Genomic DNA, 21,990 nt, shown 5'->3' with positions numbered 1-21,990 from the left:
TGAGGGACAGGTGGCTGGGTGGCCGGGATGGGGCTCCCGCAGAGCCCTGATTCGGGTCTCCCACCTCTCCTCCCACGCCAGCCTCTCTCTCTCCATCCCACTCAAGCAAAGCAGAAAGGAGAGACCTAGAGGGCCCACTGGTGCAGCCCTTGTCTTTCCAGAGAAGTGAAATGCTTGTCCCTGGAACCACCTCCGGGTGTGGGGGAGAAGGGTGCATTTTTCACTGCAGGTGAGGCCGGCCAGCCCTGTCCCCACCCCCACCCCAAGGAGCTCCAACCCTGTCCTGGGTGCAGCTGACCCATCTGCTCCTCCCCACACACCCCCACCCCGCCCACTCGGGTCCCCAGAGGGCAAGGCGGCCAGCAGGCATTGTACAGATAAAGCTGCTGACCCAGCCTCCTAACCCGGGAAGACGGTACGTAAGGTCCATGCAGCTCCCCAATTCCTCGGATTTGGTGACATCAGGACGGTGAATAATCAGGCTGGCCCCGCGCCAGGATGGGCCGAGCTGCTTCCAGGGACAACTTCCTCCCCCCTTCCTCTGAACACAAGCCCGCCCCCCTGCTTGGCTCCCTGCGGGGGCCCTGTCCTCTGGGCATCCTCTGGAGCCCGCCCACCGGGGCCGCCGACCCCACCCCCTTGCCTTGAAATTAAAGGAGGCGGGAGCGGTTGGCTCGGGAGACTGGCCCGGGGCAGGAGAGAAAGCCACACCAAGCAGCCGAGGAGCCGGCGCACCGGCAGCAGCCAGAGGCACGGTAAGATGGGATTCTGGGCTTTTCTGTCGCCGCCGCCGTCTCTTCTTCTCACTCTTCAAAGTCTTTTGGGCAATCTGAGCCAATGCTGAAGTAGAGGGACTGACTTTGCCATTCAGGCCCAGCTAAAACCTGCCCCGGGAGGAGGGTTCCTTTCTCTGTGTGTGCGTGGAGTCCGGTGGGACGCTGCGACGTTTCTCGAGGGCGAGGTGGCTGGGGACGTGCGGCAGAGAGCGGCCGAGTGAAGGGAATGAGGCCGCCTCGTGACTGCGCGACAGCAAACTGCGAAGGTGGACCGGGCTCCTGCAGGCTCAGGCTGCCTGGGCCCGAGGATGGGAGTGTCCGCTGTTGCCCCACTCCCCCCCCCCCCCCCCGCGGTGAGCCGGTGAGGAGCCCAGGCGGGGCGTGCAGGGTGACCTGCACCCAGCTCGTGATTAACCAGGTGGGACGCGGAGACGCAGGTGGATTTTCCGAGCGAGTCAGGGTGGAGAAACCTCTCTGACCGCCTCGCACGTTGCCCTCGCCGCACACCCTCACCCCAGCCTCCCGCCGGCCGGTCTGTCCCCCATTGTTTTTCTCCAAGCACTTCGTCAGGAGTGCGGGCCTCTTTAAGGAGTTTTCAATCACCAGGGGGCTGTCTTTTCATTCCTCGGGCATCTGCCGGAAGCTTCGCAAGGCTGTCTAGATTTTCACTGGGATTGTCTTTCTTTTCATAGTCTCCCAGGGAAGGCAGCTGAGAGAGGGAGGGAGGGAGGGACCTACGCCGAGCTCCTGGGTCGTTCACGGCACACTGGAGCGCAAAGCAGTGCAGGCAAAGACCCTTCTGCTGGACGGTTTGGTATGATATGGTGGTCTCCGGCAGCTGACAGGTGACCAAAGTGTGTGTGTGTGTGTGTGTGTGTACCTGCGTGCATACATGCTGGGGCGCATCTGTGTGCATTTGCAAAACCCCAGGAAGGAATCCTGCAGATCCAGTGGCCAAGAACTTTCCCGCCCAAGGTGGCTTCCCGGCAGTTCTCACTCAAGGCCCGGGAGACTCAGCCTGGGCTGCAGACGCCGGCTCCTCCAGAGTCAATATATGACGGTCAGCCTGAGCCGCTGCTTCCGGTGACAGCCGAGTCAGACTCGGCACCGGCAGGGATGCCCGTGGGTGTTGCAACCGCTCCGTCCACCCCACGTGCTCGCCCTGAGCCGTCCTCCGAGCCTGGAATCTGAATCTTTCCAGGAGCAGCTGCAAAGCTGTCCTTTCCCCCAAGGGGCTCCATCCGTGTTCGGACGCCCGAGACCATCTCAGCTCATGTTTTTCTATGTGTCCCATTGGCTCCCTCCACGGTCTGACTCCCCGTTGCTACATCGCAGTCCAGGGGCAGTAGCAGCCGTGGGAGTTACTCCCCTGCAGCCAGGGAGTAGGTGAGCGAGAGCGATTATCCTGCTTTTACTTTGTAAGCCTTGTAGCTCGCCTGGGGCCTGTTGACAGCAGAGCTGATGACCCGTGGCGGTCAAACCATTGCTAACAAGCCGCCCAGACATGCCACTGGTGTGTGCGTGAGGGTGTAGCCGGCCCACGGTGCATTTGGGAAGGCTTATTGTCCAAGTGAGGCCTGGTACTAATCTGCCAGCAGGTTGTTTTTTTTTTTTTTTTTTTTTTTTTTAAGATTTATTGAGGTGCTGATGCTGTAGCATAGCAGATAAATCTGCCGCCTGCAGTGTGGGAATCCTATATGGGCATTGGTTCGAGTCCCAGCTGCTCCACTTCTTATCCAGCTCTCTGCTATGGCCTGGGAAAGCAGTAAAAGATGGCCTGAGTGCTTGGGCCTCCAAACCCAGATGGGAGACCTAGAAGAAACTCCTGGTTCCTAGCTTTGGGCCATCCAGCTCTAGCTGTTGTGGCCATTTGGGGAGTGAACTAACAGATGGAAGACACCTCTCTTTCTCTCTCTCTCTCTCTCTTTCTCTCTGCCTCTCTGTAACTTTGTAACCTCTTTCAAATAAAAAGATTTGTTGATTTCTTTGAAAGACAGACTGATAAAGCAAGAGGAATCTTCCATCCACTGGCTTACTCCTCAAACGGCTGCAACAGTCCGAGCTGGGCCAGGCTGAAGCCAGCAGCCTGGAACCCCATCCCGGGTCTTCCATGTAGGTGGCAGATGCCCAAGCATGTGGACCTTCTTTTGTTGTGTTAGCAGAGCTGGGCCCGCAGTGGAGCAGCCGGGACTCGAACTGGCGCCCATATGGGATACAGGTGTCACAGGTGGCAACAGAAGCTGCCGTATCAGAATCAGAACACCGGGCCCTGGTCGTGGGATTTTACAGTTCCTTAAGGGGGCCTTTGGCTGCGTTCAAACATTATCCGTAGGAGGCTGTTTTCTACCAACAGTGGAGGTGGCGCTGTGGCTCCTAGGCTGAGCTTGACTGAGCTAGAATTCCTGGTGCGATCAGGATAGGGCGAGACCTGCGTGTCAGGGGCTCGCTGTTAAATCACCCCAGATAGCCCATTAACCAACAACTAAACCACAGGTCCACACCAACCTCCCCCAAGGCCCTCCCTTCTCAGGGACCCCCGAACCACACCTCTCCCTCCCCCAAGGGGCACCCCCGAGGGCACAGCCTATGGTGTGCCCATCATACCTCTTGCCCTCAAAAGTGAGGGGGCTCCGGCTGCCCGTGCCACCATCCCCGGGGCCCCAGGCAGTGACCCCCATCAGGAACACCCCTCACTGTCTGGCCAGCTCCCACTGTGGTTCAATTGCCTACTCCAGTCTCGGGAACTCTAGGACGCCCACCCTGACCACGCCCACCTCCACAAGACTGGTCTCTCCGAGCCGCTCTCCCCACCCACCCAGCACAGCCCAGCCTGTGGAGCTGTCGTCCTTCCCCTCCTGAGCTCTGTGTCCTTTGAGTCTCCTTATCTCAGCGCCTGTGCCTGGTGCCTGGTTGGCGCTCAGTAAGCTCTTGATTGATAGCTACCAGATAGCACTAGCAACCTACCTCCTGGCAACGCAGGGGCAGAGGAGATAGGTCTGGGGGTGGGAGGTGGGGGGTGAGACAGGGACCTCGAGGGTGGCGCCCCCAGCTCAGACACCTTCAGATGAGCAGTGTCATGTCAACCGAGCTTTCTCCAAGGCAGGGCACACAGGGGGTGGTGACTTAGAACAGTCTAAAAGGAGCAGGCGACCCATCAGACATCCATGGAAAAACAGAACTTCCAGAAGCTGTAGCGAGAGCCAGTTCGAGCCGGTGCTCGTGTAGGATGCCAGCATTCCAGGCAGTGGCTCAACCCGCTGCGCCACAACACCGGCGCAAAGAGACATTTTCAAAAACCACCATCATACAAGTCATTTTTAAAAAATTATTTATCATTTGAGAGGCAGAAAGGTACAGAAAGAGGGAGAACTCCCGTTTGCTGGTTTAGTCCCAAAAGCCCACAGTGACCAGAGCTGGGCTGGGTGGGAACTGGGATCCGGGAACTCAATCTAGGGCCCCACGTGGGCACCGGGGACCCGAGCCCTTGAGATGCCTGCTGTGCCTCCCAGGGTCTGCAGTAGCAGATGCTGGAGCAGGAGCCGGGGCCAGGAATTGAACCTGGGCACTCGGAGGCATCTTTTGTTTTTAAGATTTATTTATTTTATTTGAAGGGCAGAGTTACAGAGAGGCTGAGGCAGAGAAAGAAAGGAGAGAGAGAGAGAGAGAGGTAGAGAGATGGCTGCAATGGCCAGAGCTGCACCAATCCAAAGTCAGGAGCCAGGAGCTTCTTCCGGGTCTCCCATGTGGGTGCAGGGGCCCAAGCACTTGGGCCATCTTCCACTGCTTTCCCAGGCCATAGCAGAGAGCTGGGTCGGAAGTGGAGCAGCCGGGACTCGAATCAGCGCTCATATGGGATGCCAGCACCGTAGGCGGTGGCTTTACTTGCTACGCCGCAGCGCTGGCCCCCAAAGGGTCTGACTGTGACCGAGACAACAGTGGGGCTTCCCAAGGCCTCACTGCTCCACCACCCGGCTTCTCCCTGCACCTCTTGTCCTGACACTAGCAGTAGGCCTGTGCTGTTTGCACGGGTTCTGGTCGGTTCTTTTCTGACTGTTGGTTTCCACTCTGGGCTGTGGTGTCAGGGTGCTGGGGCAGTAGGAATGTGCTGTTGGTCTCAAGTCATGAGTCACTTCAGTGTTGGGGTCTTAGAGGCCGGCTCCCTTCCTGGCTTTCCAGAGGGACGCTGTGCAAAGCAGTCAGAACCCAAGGGTCTGCTTTTCCCAAATACAGATGCAGCAAACCTTGCCCCTGCGGCGGCTCGGGTTCTGCCGATGGCAGCCGCTTGCTTCGGTCTTTCCCGAGCCGTTTCCATCCTGCTTTAGTGTGCTCGCGTCTCTGCCTCCTCCTCGCGGGCAGGAGTCCAGGCTACAAATCCCGCTGATCGCTGACACACGTGGGCCACTTGCACTGTTTGCGGGGTCTGACGATTGACTGGTTTGTAGAGTTCCTTGATTGCAAGTCACTTTCCTCCATAGCCTGCACAGTAAGACTTTCCACTCGCACGGCTGTGCTCATCACAGCGTCTGTTCTCACAGCAGCAGAAACCACAGAACGGCAGTCCTGCCCCCTCGGGTCTGCTTCGCTGGGAACAGATCGGATTGTTTAAGCTGTAAATCCTTCCTGGAAGGGCGGCATTGTTGACTTCTGCACCGCCATTCTTTTTTTTACCGTATTTCAGGGCAGGAAGATGCACGAGGCAGGAGGCAGGCGGAGGGCACGGGGACAGCACTTCCCCTAATGCTTTCCAGGTCTCCCCTGGGCTTTGCCCAGCCCAGGATCAGGTGTTAACGGTGCCCGTCAGTTACCATCCCCCACAGGACTGCTGCAGGAATTAGCACCCAGCTCCTGGCTTGCACAATGGGCGACTTCTCAGCTCTAGGAAGCAGGGCATCTCAGGAGCGGGCACCTCCAGCGAGGCTCCTCCACGAGTTACCAACCCTGGCATTCAGGTTGCTCAGAGGGGCCGGCGGCCATCGCGCTGTTGGTGCAGACAGTAGGAGCAACGCTGGCCTCCAGACAGGAGGGCAGTGTTCTGTGGAATACGCACGCACACACACACAGAGATCGCGTGTCAGCAGCAGTCGGGCTGGCTGAGCACAGATGCGCAGCTGTGTCCGGTGCAGAGGTGCCTACCCCGGGCACCCTGCTTTATTTGCCAAGCCACGCCCCTGCGCTTTCTAATTCGGATGCATTCCCTGTCAGCCTGAGCCTGCCCAGCTGCACCCACCGGGAGATGGGTAGGGGGATGGGGGGTGGTGTCTTTTGCAAGTTTGCAAAAATAAAACTCTCAGGGCTAGGGTGAGCCAGCCAGGCCTTGCAGCTCTTCCCACCCCCAGTGGGGTGGGGGGAGGAGATGTGGTCCCATCTGGTCTGAGCGTCTGAGCCCACACTTGGCCCTTGGCCCGGGCCCCAGCCCCAGCCTTCCACATCCACCTCTTTAACAAAGGCAAAACAAGGACACATTCTCCCCCCTCTCCCCGGCTCCCTGTTTTTCTTCAAGGAGATGACTAACTTCATTGTCAGCCTCTCCCCCTCCCAGCTGCTCTGGTGGCCTCTGTGTGTTGCTGATGGGGCTTTTTGGCTTGGGCGAGACGCACCCACTCAACCAAGGCCCAGCAAAGGCGCAAAGGGAGATATGAGTCCCAAACTCTGGCAGGCAGAACACAAAAAAATACACTCGTGTCTCCCTCTTGCAGACTCTCTCTGGGGAGCGGGTTTAGCGCCTTGTGGCTGTTGCAGCCTGACACCCAGCCCTGTGGCTTGCATCCTGCCAAGTCTGGGGTCCCTGCCCACGTCTGAGGAGGTCTTCAGAGGGCCCGTGAACATGCATATTACGAAAAAGAGCTATGCATGCATCCAACTGGGGTATTTTTTTGTACCAAAATCACCATCTTTTAAAAAAAAGAATTTATTTTATTTATTTGAAAGAGAGAGAGAGAGGTCTTCCATCCGCTGGTTCACTTCCCAAATGGCAGCAATGGCCAGAGCTGCGCCAATTTTGAAGCCGGGAGTCAGGAGCTTCCTCCAGGTCTCCCACGTGGGTGCAGGGGCCCAAGGACTTGGTCCATCTTCCACTGCTTTCCCAGGCACATTAGCAGGGAGCTGGATTGGAAGTGGAGCAGCCGGGACTAGAACCGGCACCCATATGGGATGCCAGCACTGCAGGCCAGGGCTTCACTCGCTACGCCACAGCGTCGGCCCCAGTCACCATCTTCTAGCTCCATTTTCCCACTGACTTCTTGGAGTGTCCTTGCACGAGAACATGGGGAGGAGTGGGGGGGGGAAGCAAGTTTCGGAAGGGCTAGTTTTTTAAAGGTCTTAAGTGACAGGATAACATTAAGGGGGATTTCAGAGGATGTGGGGAATCTGCACAAAGGGGAAATTAAGTAGAAACCTGGAGCAATTCCCTGTGGACCAAGGGCTCCCGTGTGTACCCCCGTGTGACCTCTGCTGCCTGCTTGCCTGCCCCTACAAGTGCCCGAAAGCCGTGGGCAGCAGGGCAGCTGCCTCCTTGCCCAGCGCTTTGGCCAGCCTGCTGTGGAAGATGGGAGGTGGCCTTGGGCATCGCACAGGGCAGGAGCAGGGCTGGGGAGTCCCTGGAGGGGTGTGTGCAGCTGAACAGACTCCACGGGCTTCCTGGCCTGGATTTTCTTATCTGAATCCCTGTGGCTAAGAGACACCTGCATCCAACTCCCCCTTCCCCCAGCTCCAGGCTCCTGCTTCTGTCTATCATCAGCCCAAGAAGCATCAGTCAGGCACAAAGAAGCTCCCAGGGCAGTGGGCTGTTAGCCTAAGGCCTAGGATGCCTGCGTCCTGCATCAGGGGACCTGGGCTTGATTGCTGATCCTGGCTCCCGACTCCAGATTCCTGCTAGCGCAGACCCCAGGAGGCAGCGGTGGCGGCTCAAGTAGTTGGGTCCCTGCCACCCACATAGGAGACCTGGATGGATGTCAGCAGTGGGTGCAGGGACCCAAGCACTTGGGCCATCTTCCACTGCTTTCCCAGGCCATCAGCAGAGAGCTGGATCGGAAGTGGAGCAGCCGGGACTCGAACCAGCACCTCAGGCAGAGGCTTAGCCTACTGTACCACAGCGCTGGCCTTAGAGCAGTTCTTTTGCAAGCAGCAGCCAGCCTTGGGAAGCCCGGAGGAGCCTCAGGATGGGGAGGGGGCGGGACGGAGAAATGACTCAAGAGGAGAGCTTTCCCCAGGCCCGCGGCCACGCAGCGAGGGCCTGCCAGGCCACAGAGTAACACCCGACCGACTAACCTATTTGAAGCGGCTGAGGGCACGACTCCCTGGGGAAGATGTGAGTCTGAGACTCAAGCCAGAGGCTTCCTCCACGGCTGCGGCTGTCCCTGGGTCAGCTGGGAGATGGCCGAGGCGGGCAGGAAGGCCGGCGTGGACAGCGCGCCCCTCTCTCTTCTGTCTCTCTGTCTCTCTCTCTAGATTGCTCATCCCTCCAGCTTCTCTGACAAAGTCAGAGAGGACGCCCCTGTGGCTGCGCCTGGTCCACCCCAGGGCAGGGCTTGCCCTGCAGGAAACCAGGCCAGGGCAGCCTGGCAGGGTGAGCCTGACCTTGCTTTTCAGCCCACAAACAGCTCCACGCAGAACATGTTCTGGCAGCCCGTGCCCGCCTGCCGATGAGCGGAGCCACGGAGCTGTGCAGCCAGCGGACTGCAGGGAGGGCAACTCGGACTTGGGGGTGAACGTGGCAGACACTGTACTAAACAAAACATGTCAACCCAGCGGGACACAATACCCCTGATCCCACTTACAGGGCATAATACAGGAAGCAGTAGTCACAGAGACAGGAGGTACAAAGCCGCCACCGAGGCACTACCATCCGATAGGGGCACCGGTTCAAGTCCCAGCTGCTCCACTTCCCATCCAGCTCCCTGCTGTGGCCTGGGAAAGCAGTAGAAGGTGGCCCAAGTGCCTGGGCCCCTGTACACGCGTGGGAGACCTGGAAGAAGCTCCTGGCTCCTGGCTTTGACTTGGCCCATTGTGGCCAACTGGGGAGTGTACAGCAGATGGAAGACCCATTTTTCTCTTTGTAATTCTGCCATTCAAAAAATATTAAATATAATATATATACACAAACAGCATGGTGGTGAGCCTGGTTAAGGTCATGAATTCAACAGGGACAGTTTCAGTTTGGAATGATGACAACATTACGGAGACGGGTGGTGGTGATGGGTATACAGCACTGTGCACATCTGACTCTCACTGGATACCATATTATACGTGGCTCAGACGGTGAACCTGCCGAGTGCTTTCCACCATGATGTATATTTCTGAACAGTCGCCTTCCAGACCCTGGCCTGGCATCTAGCACTCGGGGAAGCTACTGGACGGATGCAGCCGTGGCAAAGCTCAGGCTTGCGAACTGCGTGCGTGTACCCTTTCACCTGCGTGCCTAAGCTCTCTGTTCCGTCCTGCAGAACTCCAGCAGCTGTCTGCAGAGACGCGGAGATGTGGAACCCAGGGGTGAGAGAGCTCTTGTGTGTGTTGTTGCTGTGTGGAGCAGCCTGCGCTCGGCCCAGCCAGGTGAGTGGTCCGCGCATCTCCACGCGCCCTGTCTCTCAAGGCTCCGGTGCTTCCAGACGGCGCTCGGCAGAACCAGAAGTCCGGAGCATCCCAAGCATGGGAGAGGAGTGGAGAGGCTGGGGCGGGCTTTGGCCCAGTGGTCAAGATGTCGGTTGGCACGTCCACATCCCATATCAGAGTACCTGGGTTCAAATCCCAGCTCCACTCCCGATTCCAGCTTCCTGCTAATGCAGTCCCAGGAGGCTGCAGTGACAGAGCAAGAAAGGTTATGTTCGGGGGCCAGTGCATGGTGTAGTGGGTAAAGCTGCCGCCTGCAGTGCCGGCATCCCATATGGGTGCTGGTTCGAGTCCTGGCTGCTCCACTTCCAATAGCTCTCTGCTGTGGCCTGGGAAAGCAGTAGAAGATGGCCCAGGTCCTTGGGCCCCTGCACCCACATGGGGGACCCAGAAGAAGCTCCTGGCTCCTGGCTTCAAAGCAGCACAACTCCGGCTGTTGCGGCCAATTGGGGGGTGAACCAGTGGATGGAAGACCTCTCTCTCTTTTTCTGCCTCTGCTCTCTGTGCAACTCTGACTTGAAAATAAATAAATAAATCTTAAAAAAAAAAAAAAAAGGTTCTGTTCCTGCCACTTACATGGGAGACCTGGTTTGAGTTCCTGGCTCCTGACTTTGGCCTAGCCCAGTCCTGGCCCTTGCTGGCTTTTAGGGAGTGAACCAGCAGATGGGAGCTTGCTCTGTCTTTCTGTCTGCCCTTCAAACAGATATATATATTAATTTTTTCATATTTCTTTTTTTAAGATTTATTTATTTGTCTGAAAGGCAGAGATACAGAGAGAAAGAGGGAGGGAGGCGCTGGAAATCCACCGGGGCTGGCTCCTTGTCGCGCAGCGTCTGATTGGCAGCTCTGTGGGTGGGCTCTGCACACACTCTGGTGGCTGACCCTTCCTCATCCCCCGTGTCTCTGCAGGAAGCCCCAGCCCGAGTCAGAAGAGGAGCCAGATCCTTCAGAGGTGAGATGCGGTGACCGGGGCACCGGGGCTGCGGGAGGCGGAGCCAGGGCCGGGAGAACCGCCTCCCCTGCCATGACCGGCAGGGGAACTTGGCAGGGCCCTTGTGCGGGCTGTGGCTTAGCCCCAGCCGGTCAGGCGGCTCCTGAGCCCCGCTGCTGTGGCTCAGAAACGCGGAAAGGGAGCTTGGGGAAGTCGAGCGGCTTTGTCGGTGGCGGCAGCAGGGCCAGGCAGCCGAGCCTCTGGACCCCAGTAGGAGCAGGAGCTGGCTCAGCCTCCGGGCCCCCCGGAGCATGTGTCGGTGAAAGAGCAAGGAGGCACCCCGCAGGATTCCTCTGTGCAAAGCGACATCTCAAGTTGACTCCAGGAAGCTGGGGACCCTTCTAGCAGTCCAAGAAGAGTGAAGCAGAGCCAGCGCCGTGCACAGTGGGCTAAGCCTCTACCTGCGGCGCCGGCATCCCATATGGGTGCCAGTTCGAGTCCCGACTGCTCCATTTCCCATCCAGCTCCCTGCTAATGTGCCTGGGAAAGCAGCAAAAGATGGCTCAAGTGCTTGTGCCCCTGCCACTGACATGGGAAACCCAGATGAAATACTTGGCTCCTGGCTTCAGCCTGGACCAGCCTCAGCAGTTGTAGACATTGTAGAGTGAATCAGCAGATGGACGATCTCTCTCTCTCTCTCCCTCTCCCTCTCCCTCTCTCAGTAACTCTTTCAAATAAATAAAATAAATCTTTAAAAAAAATAAGAGCCTTGGGTGCCAACACAAGGCTGCCATCTGCAGCCTTCAGAAAAGTGGCGTGCAGTGCCTCTCACCGACAGGCCCCGGGTGGGGCATCCTTGGACCTCCTGTTTGAGCTGTATTCTCAGTGGTCGCCCCGTGCTCTGTCCTAGTGACCTGTGTGGACCAGCAGACGCAGCTGACGTACCAGCGCCGGGAGTCGTGGCTCCGCCCGGGGCTCCGAGGCAACCGTGTGGAATACTGCAGGTGCAGCAGCGGCGGGCCGCGGTGCCACTCGGTGCCCGTCCAAAGTACGTACCCACTTCCAGGTCCAGCTGCGAGCTCAGGCTCGGGCCCCGGGGGGCCCAGAGCACGTCTCCCTTTCCTGCTGCTCAGCCCGCCCAGAGCTGCAAAGGGGAGATTCCAGGCACACCGGGTCTTAGGCAGAGGGTAATGCACAGACCTACTACGCGCATGATCGAGACAGGAAGCCTCCTCGGGCAAACACTCTCATGAGCCCAGCCTCAGTTTTCTCACCTGTAAAATGGGAGGAGTGTGCATGCCACAGTTGGCTGCACGGCTGGAACGAGCTGCCTAGAAAGAGCGTGCACAAACGTTTAGCTGCCTATCTTGGGGGCTCCTTTGAAGATAATCGGGGGTTTCCTCGACAGGCTGCAGCGAGCCCAGGTGCCTCAACGGTGGCACGTGTTCGCAGGCTCTGTATTTCTCGGATTTTGTCTGCCAGTGCCCCGAAGGATTTGTCGGGAAACGCTGCGAAGTCGGTGAGTGGGAAGGCGGGTGGGTGCGAGCGAGACCCCAACTCTCCCATCTACCCTCAGGGAAAAGGAAGCGTGCAGTGGTGGGGGCAAGGGGCAGGGCTGCGGACAGGGAAGGACCAGCAAAGTGCTAGCCCGCTCCGCCCCCAACAGCTGGGTGGGGACAGGAGAGCCTTTGGAACATCTCCATGTGCGAGCTGTCACCTGTCTTGCCCCCCCGCCCCCCGCCCGCATCAGATACCCGTGCTAGGTGCTACGAGGACAGGGGCATCGGCTACAGAGGCACGTGGAGCACAACAGAGAGTGGGGCACAGTGTGTCAACTGGAACAGCAGCTGGCTGGCCCTGAAGCCCTACAGCGGGCGGAAGCCGAACGCCCTCCGGCTGGGCCTGGGCAACCACAACTACTGCAGGTGAGAGCCGGCTGTCCCCGGGCGCAGGCCCTGGGCCCCACCCTGCCGGGGCCCGCGGAGACACAGAACCCGTGCCACCTGTGGTCTGGCGCGCTGGGACTTGCTGATAGATAGATAGATAGATAGATAGATAGATAGATATAAGGTTTTTATTTATTTATTTAAGAGGCAGAGTTACAGAGTGATATAGAGAATCTTCCAACCGCTGGTTCATTCCCTAAATGGCCATAATGGCCAGAGCTGGGCCCATCCGAAGCCAGGAGCCAGGAGCTTCTTCCGGGTCTCCCATGTGGGTGCACTTGGGCCATCCTCCACTGCTTTCCCAGGTGCATCAGCAGGGAGCTGGATAGGAAGTGGAGCAGCCACCTATGGGACAGAGCCCTTACGGGATGCGGGAGGCGCAGCAGGTGGTGGCTTCGCTGGCTGAGTCACAGAGCCGGCCCCTGGAGGCTGCACTTTAAACCTCCCCTGGCCCTCCCTGCTGCTTCTTTTCAGAAACCCAGACCGAGACACAAAGCCCTGGTGCTACGTCTTTAGGGCAGGGACGTACAGCCCAGAGTTCTGCAGCACGCCCGCCTGCTCCAAGGGTAAGTAGCAGCCGCCGCCCTGCTCCCCCCACCCTGCAGGTGTCACGGGGTAGGGGGAATCTGGGAGGCCTGGGCTGCCCGTCTTGCAGCCCAGGGAAGGCTCCCGAGTCCATCGTCTTGGTTGTCGAGGGGAGAATGTCAAGGGTCTCGGGAGGAGGTAGAGATCCTCGTGTAGCCTTGGCCTTGGCCTTGCCATCTGCTGGGCCTGGAGCTGGTTGCTGACCCCAGTTCCCTCAGCTGTCTACAGAGGAGGGGGTGGGGATGGACCAGCGATTCTCAGGCCTTTAGAGAAGGAATGGACCTCCCAGTTTAGTGTTCTCCCTCCCCCAAAACATGCTGTTACATAAGCTACCACGATGCTGTGGTGTTTTTAGGAATACTGACGTGAGACACAGAGAAAGACTGAGGTCTTCCACCTGCTGGTTCACTCCCCAAACGGCCACAACAGCTGGAGCTGGGCCAGTCTGAAGCTAGGAGCCAGGAACTCCATCCAGGTCTCCCATGTGGGTGCAGGGGCCCAAGCACTTGGACCATCTTCTGCTGCTTTCCCAGGCTCATTAGCAGGGAGCTGGGTCAGAAGTGGAGCAGCTGGGACTTGAACCAGCACCCACACAGGATGCGGGCGCTGCAGGCGGTGGCTTTACCTGCTACGTCACAGCGCCAGGCCCGTGAGCGAGGTCTTAAACCTCTAGATACAGGCACACAAACATTGTGTACCTTCTGGCTGCTTGGCCGCCAGTCATGCTGGGATCTCTCTAAGTGAGGATGCACCGGCCTGGGTTACCCCAGAGATCCCATGCGTAGGGGTCTGCTTTGTGGGCTCAAAGGGGAGGAAGGAGGTTAAGCAGGGCAAGCAGATGAACACAGGCAGAGCTCTGAGGGTCAAATCCCCCAGAGCTGGGAAGCGGGGGCTGCCAACCGCCCTCCCACACACACACTCCAAATTGAGACTCTTTGGCTCACCACGAGCATCAGGTGCAAACAAGGAAGCCCCCAGTTGGGTTGCAAAGCGGCCCCAGGAACAGTCGCCACCGGCAGAACGTGGCCCCCTTCCCTGGTGAACCTGCACAGGCCCTCGGGTCCCTCGGGGCATGGAGATCCGGGAAGCTGGCACGGCAGATGGCAAAGTAGCAAAGCCGGGGTGGGGGCACCCCACGCTCCTCGGAGCCAGACTGGTCATTCTTCCCATCTTCCTGGCTTTGGTCTCACTTGGACGTGTCTTTTGTTCCAGAAAAAAATGGGAACTGCTACTTGGGAAAGGGGCAAGCGTACCGCGGCACCCACAGCCTCACCACGTCGGGTGCCTCGTGCCTCCCGTGGAATTCCATGCTCCTGGTGGGCGAGAAGTACACAGCGCGGCAGAGCAACGCAGAGGCCCTGGGCCTGGGCAAGCATAATTACTGCAGGTGCGTGGCCTGGGGTGTGCACTGGGAGAAGTCAGGGCCTGGGGGCTGACAAAATAGCCGGCGGGCGGGTAGGAGCCTGTGCACCTGCTAGTCACACCTGCTGTGAAAAGCAAGGCACAGCAGTGTTCCAGCCAAGACCCCGGGCTCCTGGTCAGCCCGCCATAACCACTCCGTCCTTAGCTGTCCACTCCTCCCCCACTGCTTTGATTCTACGGACTGAAAGCGTTCGTTCCCAGAAGCGCTCCCGGCGCCTGTGAGAGCAGAACGTGGTGGGGTCTGCCCGTCCCCGGTTCTGCTTCTGGCCAAAGGTTTGGTTTGCGGAGCCTTTGTCCTCTTCCCTGTGCTGCGATGGAAAACTTCCACCTCCTCCTTCCCTTACCCTCCAGGAACCCAGACGGAGACTCCAAGCCCTGGTGCCACGTGTTGAAGAACCGCAAGTTGGTGATAGAGTACTGCGACGTGCCCCAGTGCGGTAAGGGCTGGCGCGGGCCCATCTCACTGATGCGGCTCCTGGCTAACAAGCCGCCTTCACCCATTCTCCTGGCCATCTCGGGAGATGGCCTTAGCTCCCGCAAACCTGCAGATGGCCTGCAACGTTCCTCAAGGAACACAGGGTGGACCGGGGATGGGAAGGCAGAGGACTTGCAACCTAGGGCACTCATGGTGGGTCCTCAGGGACCGTAGCCCCAGGCTCACTCCAAAAGCTTTGCGAAGACCTGGAATTCACCTGTGCCTTGCACGACAGGTAGGGTTCCATAGGTGGAGAACGAGGAGGGGCGTGGCCGTCCCTCCGAAGGAAGCTGCCTCAGCCCCTCCCGGCTGCAGGAACAAGTTAGAGGGAGGAAGCCCCCCACCCCGAGAGCTGGAGTCCTCCAGACGCGGGTGCGAGCTGGGTTCCCTGGCCCTTGGCGGCTTCCTCCTCCAGGAAGGCACACGTGATGCGTGGCAGACTGACTTTTCTCACCATGAAGACCGCGCTGGGCACCACAGCCCTCACCTCCGTTCTCATCCCTTCCTCCCCAGCCACCTGTGGCCTGCGACAGGACAAGCAGCCCCAGTTCCGCATCAAAGGGGGGCTGTTCACCGACATCACCGCTCACCCCTGGCAGGCGGCCATCTTCACCAACAACAGGAGGTCGCCCGGGGAGCGGTTTCTGTGCGGGGGTATCCTGATCAACTCCTGCTGGGTTCTGTCTGCTGCCCACTGCTTCCTGGAGAGGTAGGTGGGCCCGGCACCCGCCCCTTCCCCCAGGAGACCGTCTTGTCTCCTGTCCCAGGTCTTGGCACCGGGCACCTGCCTGGAGCTGGCTTCCTGAGGCTGTCCCTCCGTCAGGTTCCCACAGCAGAAACTTAGGGTGATCCTGGGCAGAACGTACCCCCTGGTGTCGGCAGAGGAGGAGCAGATATTCGAAGTGGAACAGCCCATCCTGCATGAGAGATTTGATGAAGGCACCTACGACAACGACATCGGTACGATGCCCACGGTGCAGGCTGTGTCCACACACGCTCCTCCTCCTCCTTCCCAATCCAACCCCCAGCCGAGGGGAGGCCGCTCCCCACCCCCCCAATCTCCCCTCCCCGCCCCGCCCCCGGCTCATCCTTTTCCTCCTCCCTTCCCATTGCCCCCAGCGCTGCTAAAGCTGAAATCCACTTCAGGATCCTGTGCCCAGGAGAGCCAGGCCGTGCGCCTCGTCTGCCTGCCCGACGCCAGCCTGCAGCTGCCCGACTGGACAGAGTGCGAGCTGTCCGGCTATGGCAAACACGAGGAGTGTAAGTGCGCCGGCAAGCCCCGCACCCATTGTGTCTGCTAGGGCGACCAGGCAGGCCCAGTGCGCGTGCGCAGCAAGCGCCTGCGTCCGCCCTCTCTACCACACGGGGTCGCTGTGCCCATTAAGAGAGCACGAGGTGGTTGAGGCTTATGGGGTGGGGGATGATGGCCTTGTGCAGACCCAAGTTCAAACCCTACGTAAGCCTGGACATGAATTTCTACAGTAGTCGGCTCCAAGTCTCAGTCTCCTCACTGGTGGGATGAAGAAGGGCCTGGCTGTCTGCTTCCAAGATGAGGCTTAGCTGAGATGGTAGCAGGGGGAGCCTGTGGTTCTCCCCTGGGGTGATGTTCCCACCCCCACCACCTACTGTCTGGCCCAGAAACAGCGCTGCCATGAGGCAGCTGTGGGTGCAAACGACAGTCCTGGCAGTGGTTTGCGACTCCACCCAACAGGTGTAAACGCTTGGTTAGCTCTTGTAGGAAACGTTGGCTACGCTTCCCTGAAAACCACCAGGCATTTCCCCCGGGTGTCTTTGCAGTTTCGCCTGTCTTCTCCGAGCAGCTGAAGGAGGCTCACGTCCGGCTGTACCCCTCCAGCCGCTGCACGCCCCAGCAGCTGAAGAACCGAACCGTCACGGGCAACATGCTGTGTGCTGGAGACACGCGGAGTGGGGGGGCCCAGGTGAACCTGCATGACGCCTGCCAGGTAAGCGGGGCGGGGGCGGCTGGGAGGACAGGTGCAGCCAGCCAGGAGTGAGTTCCCTGGGGATGCCAGATGAGGGCCTCAGAGAACAAAGCCCTCGGAGGAGGATCGAAGCCTGCTAAACTCAGGATTCTAAAGCGCGGAAGGTCCCCCCCCCCAGCCCCCATCCCGCGTCTGCACAGGAAGCTCCGCCCACTGCAGGATTTCCTGTAAGCACAGACGGCCAGGTGCTCACTGAACTGATGACCGGAGCACCGCGATGCTGAGCTCTCGACTTCTGGGGCTGCCAGGGAATGGAGTCAGCTTGGCAGAGGGCAAAAGAGGGAGCAGTGTAGTAGCACACAGAGTTGAGGTGCTCGGTAGGAAATGAGTTTCAGAAACTCCTATTTCACCCTGGTACCTGGGGAAGCAAACTGTTTTGGATTCTCTGTGCTTTTTTTTTTTTTTTTTTTTTTTTTGGTTGAAAGGCAGAAAGATCTTCCATCCACTGACTGGTTCACTCCCCAAATGGCCGTAGTAGCTGGCGCCACGGCTCACTAGGCTAATCCTCCACCTAGCGGCGCTGGCACACCGGGTTCTAGTCCCGGTCGGGGCGCTGGATTCTGTCCCGGTTGCCCCTCTTCCAGGCCAGCCCTCTGCTGTGGCCCGGGAGTGCAGTGGAGGATGGCCCAAGTGCTTGGGCCCTGCACCCCATGGGAGACCAGGAGAAGCACCTGGCTCCTGCCATCGGATCAGCGCGGTGCGCCGGCCGCAGCCCACCGGCCACGGCGGCCATTGGAGGGTGAACCAACGGCAAAAGGAAGACCTTTCTCTCTGTCTCTCTCTCACTGTCCACTCTGCCTGTCAAAAAAGAAAAAAAAATGGCCGTAGTAGCCAGCGCTGGGCCGATCCAAAGCCAGGAGCCTGGAGCTCCATCCAGGTCTCCCATGTGGATGCAGGGGCCCTAGGACTTGGGCCATCCTCCACTGCTTTCCCAGGCCATAGCAGAGAGCTGGACTGGAAGTGGAGCAGCCGGGACTCGAACGGGGATTATGACCTAGGATGCAGGCATCGAGGTGGTGTGCCGCAGCGTCAGCCTGCGTGTCGGCATTCTTAGCAGAATTAGCTTTCCATCCCATGATGAGCAGGACCCTGAGGGGCAGGGGGCAGCTCATCCCGCTGCCGCTGAGACCTCTGGTCTGCTGCTCTCGGGCATCTCTGCGGGCCTCGCGCCAGGCTCCCCCTGAGGCAGAGGCCGGTGGGGAAACACAGAGACGGACACTCTGTGGCTTCGTTCTTAGGGGGCGCTCTCAGCGCCCCCCCCCCTTGTGCCCTTGACTGTGTCTGTGGTCCCCTTGGTATGGTTTCCTCAGAAACCACAGCTGAACCTTTCGGCTCACTGCCAAAACAAGGCTGTGTGCACAGTGAAACACCAAAGGGTGTTAAACACAAAACCCATTCCTTTTTTTAAAAAAAAATATTATTTGAGAGGCAAATTAGAGGCAGAGAGGTCTTCCATCCACTGGTTCACTCCCCAAATAACTAACGGCTGTAGCTGAGCCAATCTGAAGCCAGGAGCTTCTTCCGGGTCCCCCACGCAGGTGCAGGGGCCCAAGCACTTGGCATCCTCCTCTGCTTTCCCAGGCCAAAGCAGAGAGCTGAATTAGAAGTGGAGCAGCCAGGACTTGAACCAGCGCCCATATGGGATGCTGGCACCACAGGCAGAGGCTTAGCCTACTTAGCCAGAGCACTGGCCCCAAAACCCATTTCTTTAAATCTGTGTTGATTTATCCAAGAAGCAGAAGGACGGAATTCCCACGGGCTGGTTCACTCCCCAAATGCCCACTGGGGCTGAAGCTGGGAGCCAGGAACTGCATTCAGGTCTCCCAGGTGGTGCCAGGAACCCGGTCACTTGAGCCATCCCTGCTGCCTCCCAGGCTGTGAGTTAGCAAGCTGCAATCAGGAGTGGAGCTGGTAATGCAACCCCAGCCCTCCAACCACAGCAGGGGGCTACAGCCAGCCACGCTCCCTCCTCCAGGGTCCCGCCTTGCCTTGCTTGTGGCCCACACGAGGGTCTTGTTTTTCAGGGTGACTCAGGAGGACCCCTGGTGTGCATGACAGACGGCCACATGACCTTGATCGGCATCATCAGCTGGGGGCTGGGCTGTGGGCAGAAGGACGTGCCGGGCGTGTACACCAAGGTGGTTAATTACCTCGGCTGGATCCAGCAACACGTGGGACCGTGACCAGGAGACACAGTGCCCCGAGGGTGCGTGAGGGGCCGCCGAGACTCCCACAGCAGCTGTGGGGCAGAGAGCCCCTCCCCAGGAGAGGGATGGGTGCACATGCCACAGGGGGACTTTCCAGGCTGACGTCACAGGGTGTCAGTCAGGTGGGAGACGGATGGACCAGGGCCGGCCCCTCGGGAACACCGTCCGGTTTCAAGAGTGGGAGCCCCACCTCCCAGTGTGTCCCAGGCCGGCACAAGAACTGGATCGCTGCTGCAGGGGTATCGCAACAGCCCGAGGAATAGCAAGCGCGGCGGCAGTCGCAGGAGGCCTCCCCCGAAGCAGGCCTGCCTCCCCCTGGGCAGTCGCAGGAGGCCTCCCCCGGACGCAGGCCTGCCTCCCCCTGGGCAGTCGCAGGAGGCCTCCCCTGGACGCAGGCCTGCCTCCCCCTGGGCAGTCGCAGGAGGCCTCCCCTGGGCGCAGGCCTGCCTCCCCTGGGCAGTCGCAGGAGGCCTCCCCCGGACGCAGGCTTTCCTCCCCCTGGGCAGTCGCAGGAGGCCTCCCCTGGATGCAGGCCCGCCTCCCCTGGGCGCTCCGTAGCTCCTGGAAGGCTCCTTTCCTTTCGTGTACAGTGTAAATCTTCAGGAGAATGTATCATTTGGATCGCTGACAAAAGCAGAGCTGTAGCATATTTTTATGGATCCATGCTAGTGTGTCCTGTTGCCACACTGTGTATTTATACTGTACTTAATAAATGTAGATGTATTTTTCACATTTTCCCCATGTTAGCGTGGAATGGCTTTGTCACCTGTGTGCAACCCCACGGCTCGCCAATTGGCGTTCCCGTCTGCAGCCAGTGGGATTACTTCCTCCTGTGCATCCAATAGGCAGAACCACATACTTCACACCAGCTAGTGGGTGCCAGGGGAGGGAGAGGCACGCAACGCTTGGACAAGGTAGACTGGCGCCAGGCCACAGACTGGCGGGCGCTCTTGGGAACACAGAAGGACTGGGGGCTCCTAAAGATCAAACAGAGTCGGGGCAGGGCTGTGGGCTGGCAGTGGGAGAGGCTGCCTGGGGATACAGCGGGAGGGGAGCTGGGAGTGCAAAGCAGAGTTTGTCTGAAACGGAGGCTGCAGTGTGGGTTACGGGCACCCTAGGAACCACGCCGGCTTTGGCCTTTATGCTGGAGGCGACGGGGACAGGGTAGGGGGCCGAGTGTCGAATGGGGCCGGCTGGGGAAAGTTGATGGTGTGAAGCAACCCCGTCTCCGTGGGTGGTGCAGGCTAGAAGCCAGTTCTGGGGCCATGTTCCCCCCACCCCCATCCTACTTTGCTCGTCTGCGCATCAGGAAGAATGAACCGCCAGCCGGGGCAGAATACAGAAGCAGGAGATAGGCAGTCCCGCTTCCAAGAACAAAGTGGGTGCCGGCGATGGTGCCTGCGCGAGAGACTGACTAGGGGTGAGGGGCCACTTAAGGAACGGGTCACACACACTGAAGTCCCAGCCTTGTGACTTCAGACGGCTCACGTAGGACATCCGGGATTTGACTTCAGGCAGATCTGCCAGTTCAGGAAAACCCTGCAATAAGCTAGAACTCCCCCCACCCCGGCCACTGGCCTCCTCCCCTCCCCCTGGAAGCAGCCAGGCCTGCAGGGTTAAAAGGCCCGGCATTCCTTCTGGGAGCCCTGGGAACCGGGGAGCCAGGCAGACAATTGCTGACTGCGCTTCGGGGCGGGGCTCCAGCCCAGCAAGAAATGAGCCCTTTGAAAATACCACCACCACCACCACCACCCCCGCCCCGGCAGGAAAGTCCGGACAAAGTGTCTAGGACTTGCCAGGGGAGGGGGACGGGGGTAAGGGGAAGTCAAATATTACCTCCTCATTACCCCTAGCTGCTTAATGAAAGAAATAGACACCAACAGGCCCAGAGATGAAGAGTCCTTTGTAACCAGGCAGTTCGTTGTAATGACTGAAGGCTTAGAAGGCAGAGGAAGCCCGGGCCGGAGCACACTGCCTGTTATTAGAAAGCGTCGCAAACCGCCAGAGCCAATGAGTGCTTAGGGTCTTAGAGGAAGCGTCAATCTTTCCAGTTAAACGCCCTTTAGGTCTTAACACGTCCTATCGGCGACACCACGTCGCCGCCTACTGGCCATGGAGGGACGTACAGGCTACCGCGACACCGAGGGGGGCCAGAGGACGCCCCTCACCCACGGGGACCCGCTCCAAGACCCCCAGTGCATGCCTGAAACAGCCAACGGCACCACAGCCGACCCTCGAGTGTGCGAGGTTTCCCTGTGTGCATCTGAGGGGGCTTCAGAGCGCATGGCAGTGCACACTCTGCAGAAGCCGCGCCCTCGTGAAACAACTCGTCACCAGAGTAGACGCTCATCCACTGTCTGGGTGAACGTTTCGAGGCGGCCTGCACGCCTGACAGAGGGTCATTTAGAAGTCAGGACAGCAGATTGATTACCAGCACAAGTCTAACAATACCCTGCAAGTGGCCGGCCTCACTCGTGTGGGCCCTTGCTGGAGTCCCTGCCTGGACTCCTGGCTTCCCTGCGCAGCGCGGTCCCGCTCAGAACGCATCTCCCAGCCCCAGGCTGCACACCTACCTGCTGGGCTGCAAGCAGGCAGGCCGCACTCGCCTCACTCACAGCTGCAGCCTCTGGGCTGGGGTGTGACCCAGGCGCAAGGGCCTGCGGAGCGACCGGTGTGTGTGGTTTTCTTTCCCTGAGAGCTCTCACCGGTCTAGCACTTAGGGAGCACTGTGAAGTGGACGCAGGGTTACGTCGGATACCTGAGATGGCCGCCCAGTGACCCATGGGCCGCACCGGGGCAGCGGGGGGCCACGTTCCACAGAAGCCACGGCCTCCTCGCCGGCCAGGACAGGAGCAGCAGGGGCACCAGGCTCCCACACCTCTCAGAACGACAGGCACTTCAAACCCGATCACTTCTCGACGTTTCCAGTGAACGTTTTCAGAAACTGGGAAGGGTGAAACGTGGCTGGAAGGAATAGTGTATTAAACAGTGACAGAGAGAGGGAGGGTGGAATGTTAATTATCAGCAAATCCTCGTGGTGC

At 59.2% G+C, this 21,990-nt stretch overlaps 1 protein-coding gene across 2 annotated transcripts; it reads left to right on the top strand.

Moving 5' to 3' along the window:
- Positions 1-411: 411 nt before the first annotated feature.
- PLAT (plasminogen activator, tissue type) lies at positions 412-19,685 on the top strand. Of its 2 annotated transcripts, none has more exons than XM_017350327.4 (14): positions 412-755; positions 9,218-9,323; positions 10,290-10,332; positions 11,222-11,359; positions 11,720-11,830; positions 12,062-12,236; positions 12,732-12,823; positions 14,055-14,229; positions 14,616-14,701; positions 15,253-15,448; positions 15,563-15,699; positions 15,886-15,999; positions 16,537-16,703; positions 18,767-19,685. In XM_017350327.4, exons 2-14 carry the CDS (start codon positions 9,249-9,251, stop codon positions 18,923-18,925), a joined length of 1,668 nt encoding a protein of 555 aa, XP_017205816.1. In that variant the 5' UTR covers positions 412-755; positions 9,218-9,248; the 3' UTR covers positions 18,926-19,685.
- Positions 19,686-21,990: the final 2,305 nt, after the last annotated feature.

The sequence above is a fragment of the Oryctolagus cuniculus genome, chromosome 2, assembly GCF_051225735.1.
Source record: "Oryctolagus cuniculus isolate XC-2025 breed Fujian yellow rabbit chromosome 2, ASM5122573v1, whole genome shotgun sequence".
NCBI lineage: Eukaryota > Metazoa > Chordata > Mammalia > Lagomorpha > Leporidae > Oryctolagus > Oryctolagus cuniculus.
The sequence above is the reverse complement of the archived record's forward strand: the minus strand, read 5'-3'. Positions and strand labels throughout refer to the sequence as shown.